At 37.9% G+C, this 11,498-nt stretch overlaps 1 protein-coding gene across 1 annotated transcript; it reads right to left on the bottom strand.

Annotated features, from left to right (window-relative positions):
- Window positions 1–5,252: 5,252 nt before the first annotated feature.
- srxn1 (sulfiredoxin 1 homolog (S. cerevisiae)) lies at window positions 5,253–6,990 on the bottom strand. The gene is made up of 2 exons (XM_062998440.1): window positions 6,728–6,990; window positions 5,253–5,714 (listed from the first exon to the last, which is right to left on the bottom strand). Exons 1-2 carry the CDS (start codon window positions 6,950–6,952, stop codon window positions 5,505–5,507), a joined length of 435 nt encoding a protein of 144 aa, XP_062854510.1. The 5' UTR covers window positions 6,953–6,990; the 3' UTR covers window positions 5,253–5,504.
- Window positions 6,991–11,498: the final 4,508 nt, after the last annotated feature.

Raw genomic sequence — 11,498 nt, 5'->3', positions numbered from 1 at the left:
ATTCCCTGTCTATAGTCAATTTTCTACAAACAAACAGCAGTCTGGGAATCTGGGGCCCAGCCTACAGACCTGTCTATATATAGTAGCATAACATCACCATGCCTAGTTTCTGCTTTTTTTCCTGTCCACTGCACTGTATGGTCTAGAATAGTAAGGTTCATAGTGGAGTTCTCATGACACATGACCCAGAAATATCCTGTTTGGTGCACTGATCTACAAATCCCTTATTAATATAGTAAAGATCACAGGTAGCACAGAGAAATCCCATCTGTACCAAACAGTTAGAAACAGGAAGCAAAGTGTCTGAATTACATACATTACACTGTTAGGTAAGAAGTCACTACAGTGGTTTCACTGCAAGAAACACTGCAGGGGTTATAGTTACATCACTTACATCATCAGTCTACTTTTGATGAACATATGTTATAAAGTCAAAAGTATGTGGACACCTGACCATTAGTTGGTTGGGCATCTCATTTCAAAATCATGGGCACTAATATGAAGTTGCTGCTTTAACAGCCTTCACTCTTCTGGAAATGCCTACCCCAAGATTTTGAAGTGTACATGTGGGAATCTGAGCATATCTCATCAAAAGAGCATTTGTGAGTTAAATTAGTGATGTTGGACAAGAAGGCTTACCTGCAAAATTTCAAAAAGTGTTCAGCTGGGCTGAGGTTACGGCTTTGTGCAGGCCACTGTAGTTTTTTCACAACAAAGTTGCCAAGTCAAGTAAAAGTCAAGTAAAAGTGCACAGTTACACTCAAGTTTAAAAAACGAATGATGAAGAACTGGAGGCACATGGTTTATTTTACATATTGGATATTTTTCACGTCAGCTATAGGTGTGGCTAAAGCTTAAAGTGTGAAACACATGTTAACAGGTCAGCATTCCTATCCTGACATATCTGATGTGACCCTTGAACTTTGCCACATGTGAAGCGAAGAAGCCGTGAACTTTTACATGATTGGGGTATAAAACAATAGAGGTATTATAAAAACAAGAGTGGTGTTATAACCTATTTTTCAATGAGATTTTTCTTAATGGTGCAATTGACCATCAGGATGCATGGGTTAACATAACATGGCTTACCATACTAGAAGTGACAACTGGCTAAGTACACCAACATTTTTGTTGTTTTTTATGTACTTCTTTAAATATAAAAAAAATTGGATCAAAAACAACTAAAATTGAACTTGGAAGAAAAGTCTGTTGCTAATTTTAAGTCTAAGTCTATGGGAAAAATTGCTGTCATGCTGTTCCTCAGCAACAGATTTTAGAATATCTGTGTGTGTGTGTGTGTGTGTGTGTGTGTGTTGGGGGGGTTGAATTAACAAGTAGTGGTATGGGCAGTAGAGGCAGTAATGGCTGCTGACTGCAATAACAATGCTTTTATTGTCATTTTTACACATTTACATGTATACACACATGTATATACGCATATATAAAATGAAATTCCCCTTTTCACAAATCCCATCTTGTTTGGAGATTGAGGTCTTAGCACATGATCAGCAATAACATGGCACCCCTCGAAGCTGAAAGGGTTAAATGCCTTGCGCAATAGTGGCATAACATGGGCTGCTTAGCAAAGCCAGAGTTAAAACTCTCAACCTACCAACTGATAGCTCTAACCACTTAGAAGCCACTATCTTTGGACCTATTACTCAATCCAACAGATAAAAGCCATGGTCACAACGACTCATTTAACAGGTTTTTGTATGTTAAATATGGGTCACAAAATTACATTTAGTTAAAAAAATGTAATAATTAGCTATTTTGGATAGCCAACTCTCTAAATGGAGTGGTGCTTTACACATTCAAACTGCTGAAAGTGTTTTATAGCAGTGTACCATCTGCAAAAATAATACCCAACCTGAATTTATTCAATAAAAAGCAATGCCCTTGGTGAGATGACTGCATTAGAATGTGTAAATGCCTTACAGAGGCCACTTGCCTCACAAAAAGTTAAATGGACAGGTCGGCAGATTGCCAACAAACTTCAGTGTATAAAATGTTGTAACCTTATTTAAGATTGGGAAAATTAAACTACATTTATGAATGTTCCCCCAAATAACAAGTTACTGCTAAATTGCTAATCTAAATCAGAAAGGCAGACTATTTCCATGTAAAGTTTCTCAGCCTGACCAACCACACCCATTGAGCAAAGCAACTTAAATGTCAGGTTTCTTTACTGTTTAGATAGAAGAAGATAGAACAGTATACAGGTGTACAGTACAATGAAATTCTTTCTTCACGTATCCCAGCATGTTTGGAAGTTGGGGTCAGAGCGCAGGTAGCCTATTGAGTCAGCCATCTTACAGCACCCCTGGAGAAGAGAGGGTTAAGGGCCTTGCTCAAGGGCCCAACAGTGGCTGCATGGCAGAGCTGAGATTCAAACTCTCAACCTTTCAGTTGATAGCTCAATGCTCTACCCACTGGACTACCACCGTTTTGGACCAATAGTCAGTGTACTTAAAAATAATTCCTTTGCAAACACTGGCATCATTACTATAAAACCTGTCACAGCCCTGCTAAAAGGACATTAAGTGGTTGCTGTTCTATGCTGGTTTCTGCAGCCAAATGCTATCTAACATCTGATCTAATGTTAGTTTGAACATGGCGGTGCTAGGCAACATTTATATTTGGGCATTTGCTTTTATCCAAAGCAACTTGAAATCATGACTAAATACAGTGCTAGCAACTGAAGGCCTTTTACAGGTGCCCAACAATGGGAACTTGATAGTGGTGGGGCTTGAGCCAACAACGTTCTGCCTATCAGTCCAGTACCTTAACCGTTGAGCTACCACTGCCTCACAAGTAATGGAAAATTAATAGTGTTCTGTAATGTCATGTTTTTATGCTTTTTCTTTAAAAAAAATAACAAACATAAAAACTCTGCTATCTGGTTAAAAGCGCTGTCTGGTTGAAATAAGTAATACATCAGTATTTGGGAGTATATTTTCCCTTTGGGCTAAATAAATTATCTATCTGTCTGTCTGTCTATCTACAGTGGGGCCAAAAAGTATTTAGTCAGCCACTGATTGTGCAAGTTCTCCTACTTAGAAAGATGAGAGAGGTCTGTAATTTTCATCATAGGTACACTTCAACTTTGAGAGAGAAAATGAGAAAAAAAAAATCCAGGAAATCACATTGTAGGATTTTTAAAGAATTTATTTGTAAATTATGGTGGAAAATAAGTATTTGGTCAATAACAAAAGTTCAACTCAATACTTTGTAACATAACCTTTGTTGGCAATGACAGAGATCAAACGTTTCCTGTAAGTCTTCACCAGGTTTGCACACACTGTAGCTGGTATTTTGGCCCATTCCTCAATGCAGATCTCCTCTAGAGTAGTGATGTTTTGGGGCAACACGGACTTTCAACTCCCTCCACAAATTTTCTATGGGGTTGAGGTCTGGAGACTAGCTAGGCCACTCCAGGACCTTGAAATGCTTTTTACGGAGCCACTCCTTCGTTGCCCGAGCGGTGCGTTTGGGATCATTGTCATGCTGGAAGACCCAGCCACGTTCCATCTTCAATGCTCTCACTGATGGAAGGAGGTTTTGGCTTAAAATCTCACGATACTGTCGTCCTGTCCCCTTTGCAGAAAAACAGCCCCAAAGCATGATGTTTCCACCCCCATGCTTCACAGTAGGTATGGTGTTCTTGGGATGCAACTCAGCATTCTTCTTCCTCCAAACACGACGAGTTGAGTTTTTACCAAAAAGTTCCATTTTGGTTTCATCTGACCACATGATATTCTCCCAATCCTCTTCTGGATCATCCATATGCTCCCTGGCAAACTTCAGACGGGCCTGGACATGTACTGGCTTAAGCAGGGGGACATGCCTGGCACTGCAGGATTTGAGTCCCTCTCGGCGTAGTGTGTTTACTGAAGGTAGCCTTTGTTACTTTGGTCCCAGCTCTCTGCAGGTCATTCATCAGGTCCCTCCGTGTAGTTCTGGGATTTTTGCTCACCGTTCTCATGATCATTTTGACCCCACGGTATGAGATCTTGACCCCAAGGGAGATTATCAATGGTCTTGTATGTCTTCCATTTTCTTACAATTGTTCCCACAGTTGATTTATTCACACCAACCTGCTTGCCTATTGTAGATTCACTCTTCCCAGCCTGGTGCAGGTCTACAATTTTCTTCCTGGTGTCCTTCAACAGCTCTTTGGTCTTGGCCATGGTTGAGTTTGGAGTCTGACTGTTTGAGGCTGTGGACAGGTGTCTTTTATACAGATAACGAGGTCAAACAGGTGCCATTAATACAGGTAACGAGTGGAGGACAGAAGAGCTTCTTAAAGAAGAAATTACAGGTCTATGAGAATCAGAAATCTTGCTTGTTTGTGGGTGACCAAATACTTATTTTCCACCATAACTTACAAATAAATTCTTTAAAAATCCTACAATGTGATTTCCTGGATTTTTTTTTCTCATTTTGTCTCTCATAGTTGAAGTGTACCTATGATGAAAATTACAGACCTCTCTCATCTTTCTAAGTAGGAGAACTTGCACAATCAGTGGCTGACTAAATACTTTTTGGCCCCACTGTATATCCCTATCTATCAATCATTCTAGTCCAGGCACTGTAGGGCTAACACTGTAGGGCCCTTTCAGTTTTAAACAGGGAGGTCAAATGTCATTTAACTGCTATTTATTTGGTCACTTAAATCTGAATAATATATTAAAATAATTATAATATGGCCAATCTGAGACGTATTTAACACAGAATAAGTTCGTATAAATAACTTTAAACAGAGCAACACTGCCATCTTTCGGTAAATATTTGTACTTCGGCCAAATAAAAATGACCAGTCATGCTGACCACACGAAGTTAGAAAACAACCCCTTTCCACATTTAGTCATATTTACCCTCAACACAGATTTTTGCCATTCCACTGTTATGAAATCTGTCTGAACTGCTCATATCAAGCTGCCAAAATAATTTGAGCTCTAGAAACCTAACAAAAGACAAAATTAGGGTATAGGCATTGGCATAAACAGTGGTCAAAAACTGTGAGTGGGGCCCGGCCCATGTTGAGCATATGATAATTGCTGGGGTAAAATAAACATAACTGATTTATGCTGAACCTTTGATAGTAAAGTTACACTTTTATCTAACCTGAAATGTAAACAACTGTATACTTGTGGATAGAAGTTTTGCCAAGAGTAAATGGATCAAAATTGAAACACAATGCTGACTGTGAGATTGCTGGATATCCTAAAAGAACACCACTGACTTCAAACTTATTTTCAATAAATATTTATTGTTTTTGAATAAAAGAGTGAATGGCTAGAATGTTTGACCAGAAAATATATTAAAACTTTACATGTCAGTTGACTCTCTTGTAGAACAGGTAATGCTGGCCCACACATTTGCATCTGAAAGCTTCCTGCTGGAAAATGGATTGTGAGGCAGCTTGCTATATCTGTAGCAGACATGATGCATTTATAAACTTGTGGTAAAATAACAACATCCTCAATATCCAACTCTGTTAGTCACTGTAGATTAGGGGTTGATGCTCCCAAGTATGTACGTAGGTCTGAAACGTTGGATTTGATAATCTTGGCTGGGATGGTTTTCATCTGTAGTCTCTGGTAAGCAGCAAATCTATGGCAGCCTCCAAACGAGTAGTAGTAGTTACCTCCTTTTTCTCCTGTGATCCACAATACATCTATAGGAGGGACAACTCTGATGTCAGTGGTCTCCTGGAAAAATAGTGACACACCATGAGTTACTATATCTACACCAATCATCCACTCTAAACATGACTGTATAAGTTAATTTAGTAGGAATACGGTTAGTAACTGTAGCCCACCGATGGACTGTTACCCCTAATATGCCTTTTATTGAAAAGAGGCCACCATTGGGAAGGTCCTGGGTTCAATCGTGGGGCGGTCCAGGTCCTTTCTGTGTGGCGTTTGCATGCTCTCCCTGTGTCTGCGTGGGTTTACTCCGGGTGCTCCGGTTTCCTCCCACAGTCCAAAGACATGCAAGTGAGGTAAATTGGAGACACTAAATTGTCCAAGGCTGTGTTCGATATAACCTTGTGAACTGATGAACCTTGTGTAATGAGTAACTACCGTTCCTGTCATGAATGTAACCAAAGTGTAAAACATGACGTTAAAATCCTAATAAACAAACAAGCCACCATTGGTAGAAATCTACACCGTTTGCTAGCATTTCTCCAATTTTTAAACATGGGACATTGCTGTCAGGGAAAGATGCTACATAAGGATGACACAAATAAATGGAATGCATTTACATTTTCAGCAGACCCCTTTATCCAAAGCAATTTGCAATAAATACTAACATATACCTTTCAAGCAATTGAAGGTTAATGGCCTTGCTCAAGTGTCCAACAGTGGCAACCTGGCAGATGTGGGGCTTGAACCAATGAACTTTCAATTACTAGTCCTATACCTTAATTGCTCGCACCAAATATTAATTTTAACCCAAACACACAAAAAACAACTGTTTTGTGTTTCCTTGTGTTTTAAACCATTTAGTGTTACAGATATGCAAACAATAAAATACATGAAGAGGGCAAATACTTACTGACACAATGGCACTGCCCCCTCGGACCCTCTTTTCATATATAATTCAGCCATTAACGCAAATATTGTGAAGACCATTACAAAATGTAAAGAAAGTAATGTTAGGATTGATATATTATCACACTGAAACACATCTGTTGTATACATAAAACATCGAACTTTACCTGTATTGTCTCCATGAGACTCTGAACTTTCTGCTCATCCAGAACTGAAGGAATAGGTCTAACGATCACCTCCATTGGGATGTTATGAACTTCCTCGATATTATCAGAATGAATGGAACGGTTTTCATTATTTAAACTGCCCATACCTCTCTGACTGTAAACCAAAAACTGTTTCAAAATCGGAGCTACAGTAAATGTACGGTAAATAACAACACTCCTCAACATTACTCTGAATATACAGTCATACAACAGGAAGACTCTGAATCATTCTGTTCTGCGCATGCGTCAAACTGTGGGCGAGTATTGACATTTTGTACTGTAAGACACTTTGCCGTCAGACGGTAATAAACAGTAAACAGGTCAGAAATAGGTGGGTTTTTAACAACTAAACTAAAATAAATAATTGTTCGAAAACTTATAAGGAGACCCTCGTATTGTTTGGCAGCAATACGGCGAAGGATTGAATTATGCCGAGAAAGTCTTTGCTAACAGAACTGTCATTGGTGATGCATAACACTGTAGGTGTATAACAACTCTAAAGTAGTAATTTCAAACAGTGATCATAATACATTAAATTTTTTTATTAACCGATTCAATTCTAATTAATTACTTGGTCTTGACCTTGAATTATCCTTGCTTTCAGTTGGAACTATCTCTGTTACACTTAACTTGATCCTGACTTTGGTGCTCATGGACTAAACAATATGTGGATCTCTCTAAAACCACTTGTGAACCCTTAAGGGTTCTTACTGTGAAGGGGTTCAACCATTAAAGGGATTAGGGCAAATGATCACTTTAAAATCACTTAAGCTGATTTTACTAAGCACTTAGGCTGAAAACTAACGTACTTACTAACACTCATTCATTTCTTATTAAAAAAAAAAAAATAGTTCTAACAGGGTAGGAATTTCAAACAGTGATCATAATATATCACATTTTTTTAATTAACCAATTCAATTCTACTTAAGACTTGGTCTTGACCTTGAATTATCCCTGCTTTCAGTTGGAACTACACTATATTGCCAAAAGTATTCACTCACCCATCCAAATCATTGAATTTAGGTGTTCCAATCACTTCCATGTCTTTCAGGAGTTGGGCTCGGCCCCTTAGTTCCAGTGAAAGGAACTCTTAATGCTTCAGCATACCAAGTGATTTTGGACAATTTCATGCTCCCAACTTTGTGGGAACAGTTTGGAGATGGCCCCTTCCTGTTCCAACATGACTGCGCACATGTGCACAAAGCAAGGTCCATAAAGACATGGTAGAGCGAGTTTGGTGTGGAAGAACTTGACTGACCTGCATAGAGTCCTGACCTCAACCCGATAGAACATCTTTGCGATGAATTAGAGTGGAGACTGTGAGCCAGACCTTCTCGTCCAACATCAGTGTCTGACCTCACAAATGCGCTTCTGGAAGAATGGTCAAAAATTCCCAGTCCCTTTCCAGAAAAGTTGAAGCTGTTATAGCTGCAAAGAGTGGGCCAACATCATATTAAACCTCATGGATTAAGAATGGGATGTCACTAAGTTCATATGCGTGTGAAGGCAGATGAACGAACACTTTTGGCAATATAGTGTATCTCTGTTAGACTTGATCCTGGCTTTGGTGCTCATGGACTGAACTTATGTGGTTCTCTCTAAAACCACTTGTGAACCCTTAAGGGTTCTTACTGTGAAGGGGTTCAATCATTTAAGGGATTAGGGTGAATGATCTCTTTAAATTTACTTAAGCTGATTTTACTAAGCACTAAGCACTTAGGCTGAAAACTAACAGGTACTTACTAACACTCTTATTCATTTCTTATTTAAAAAGTAGTTCTAACAGGGTTTCAGCAGATTTGTGTTTTTGGACTGTTGTCTACTTAAACTAGAGTAAGGAAACGTTTACTGTGGAAGCACTTCTGTAAGTCACTCTGGATAAGAGTGTCTGCTAAATGCCGATAATATAAATGTAAAATAGGCAACTGGTCAAATTAACCTAAATCCTTAAACTATAACTCATTTGTCTATTCAACATTGACATAAAAGGGTCATTCATTCATTTATTGTCTGTTTTACCACCCATCGCAGTGGTTCTGTTTCTTTGGATGCTATTGAACACCCGGGACCGGTTGCCAGTCCATCACAGAACAGACACACAAAAATAAAAATAATAATAAAATAATAATAATAAGTGCTGTTAAGTCCATTCCAACTCATGGTGACCGTATGGTCCTGTTTTCTGTTTAGGCAGTATGAGCTAATAGTAACCAGGTGATGGCGATAAAGTCCACTGTATGAAAGCTACTGTTAATTAAGTCTTTCTTTAATATTGTGTAGTTTTATCTGTGTCATATTCTTCACACTTGCCACTAGGAATTAAATGTAGAGATTTATGTGATTTGAAGGGTCACTAACAATTAAATGCTACACAAACATTGCATATCCACCTTACCTGCAAACACGCATATAACTTATTGTTGTACAATACCTGTACATCTTGGACTTTATTAGATTAAAGCACTCACAGTACATTATACTCTAATGTTTGTATATCTGCACATTTATAGCTTTACCTGTATATACTAAGAAGATTGGTGCCAGTGTATGTAAGTAAATGTGTGTTTAATATTTAATGTGGATTACAACTGTGAAGGACTATGCACCCAAGATTTTCACTCACCTTTCACACCTGTGTTAATGTCACGTGACAATAAAAGTAATTTGATTTGATTTTAGATTTTTTGGTTTCATTTAAAATGAATTTAAAAATGCGACTGGCAAAATTTGAGACACTTGGTTAACATTAATATTTTGTCCACATTAATAGAATAACTTACGATTATGGGCTTGAACTGAACCATACTTGACCCAGAACCATCTACTGTCTTGGATTATTTATTTTCACTCACTTTTCTGACATGGATTAAGGTAGAGTTGCAATTGAAAATTCCCCAAAAAATAATAATTCATAACTATAGCTAGATTGAGCTAGATTTACTTTTCTGTCTTCAGATTTAAATCCCTTAGAAAATCTTCAATGGTATTCCACCATTCTGTACTGAGGCTGGGGGTTGAATAATAGTGCCCATGGACCCTGAATGTCGACTTATGCTCTCAAAACTGCTTGTATTCATCAATAAGTAGCTCAACTGATAGCTCTAACCACTTAGAAGCCACTATCTTTGGACCTATTACTCAATCCAACAGATAAAAGCCATGGTCACAACGACTCATTTAACAGGTTTTTGTATGTTAAATATGGGTCACAAAATTACATTTAGTTAAAAAAATGTAATAATTAGCTATTTTGGATAGCCAACTCTCTAAATGGAGTGGTGCTTTACACATTCAAACTGCTGAAAGTGTTTTATAGCAGTGTACCATCTGCAAAAATAATACCCAACCTGAATTTATTCAATAAAAAGCAATGCCCTTGGTGAGATGACTGCATTAGAATGTGTAAATGCCTTACAGAGGCCACTTGCCTCACAAAAAGTTAAATGGACAGGTCGGCAGATTGCCAACAAACTTCAGTGTATAAAATGTTGTAACCTTATTTAAGATTGGGAAAATTAAACTACATTTATGAATGTTCCCCCAAATAACAAGTTACTGCTAAATTGCTAATCTAAATCAGAAAGGCAGACTATTTCCATGTAAAGTTTCTCAGCCTGACCAACCACACCCATTGAGCAAAGCAACTTAAATGTCAGGTTTCTTTACTGTTTAGATAGAAGAAGATAGAACAGTATACAGGTGTACAGTACAATGAAATTCTTTCTTCACGTATCCCAGCATGTTTGGAAGTTGGGGTCAGAGCGCAGGTAGCCTATTGAGTCAGCCATCTTACAGCACCCCTGGAGAAGAGAGGGTTAAGGGCCTTGCTCAAGGGCCCAACAGTGGCTGCATGGCAGAGCTGAGATTCAAACTCTCAACCTTTCAGTTGATAGCTCAATGCTCTACCCACTGGACTACCACCGTTTTGGACCAATAGTCAGTGTACTTAAAAATAATTCCTAATTATTAATTAAGTCTTTCTTTAATATTGTGTAGTTTTATCTGTGTCATATTCTTCACACTTGCCACTAGGAATTAAATGTAGAGATTTATGTGATTTGAAGGGTCACTAACAATTAAATGCTACACAAACATTGCATATCCACCTTACCTGCAAACACGCATATAACTTATTGTTGTACAATACCTGTACATCTTGGACTTTATTAGATTAAAGCACTCACAGTACATTATACTCTAATGTTTGTATATCTGCACATTTATAGCTTTACCTGTATATACTAAGAAGATTGGTGCCAGTGTATGTAAGTAAATGTGTGTTTAATATTTAATGTGGATTACAACTGTGAAGGACTATGCACCCAAGATTTTCACTCACCTTTCACACCTGTGTTAATGTCACGTGACAATAAAAGTAATTTGATTTGATTTTAGATTTTTTGGTTTCATTTAAAATGAATTTAAAAATGCGACTGGCAAAATTTGAGACACTTGGTTAACATTAATATTTTGTCCACATTAATAGAATAACTTACGATTATGGGCTTGAACTGAACCATACTTGACCCAGAACCATCTACTGTCTTGGATTATTTATTTTCACTCACTTTTCTGACATGGATTAAGGTAGAGTTGCAATTGAAAATTCCCCAAAAAATAATAATTCATAACTATAGCTAGATTGAGCTAGATTTACTTTTCTGTCTTCAGATTTAAATCCCTTAGAAAATCTTCAATGGTATTCCACCATTCTGTACTGAGGCTGGGGGTT

The sequence above is a fragment of the Trichomycterus rosablanca genome, chromosome 7, assembly GCF_030014385.1.
Source record: "Trichomycterus rosablanca isolate fTriRos1 chromosome 7, fTriRos1.hap1, whole genome shotgun sequence".
Classification (NCBI taxonomy): Eukaryota; Metazoa; Chordata; class Actinopteri; order Siluriformes; family Trichomycteridae; genus Trichomycterus; species Trichomycterus rosablanca.
This window is presented reverse-complemented; position numbering and strand designations above follow the sequence as displayed.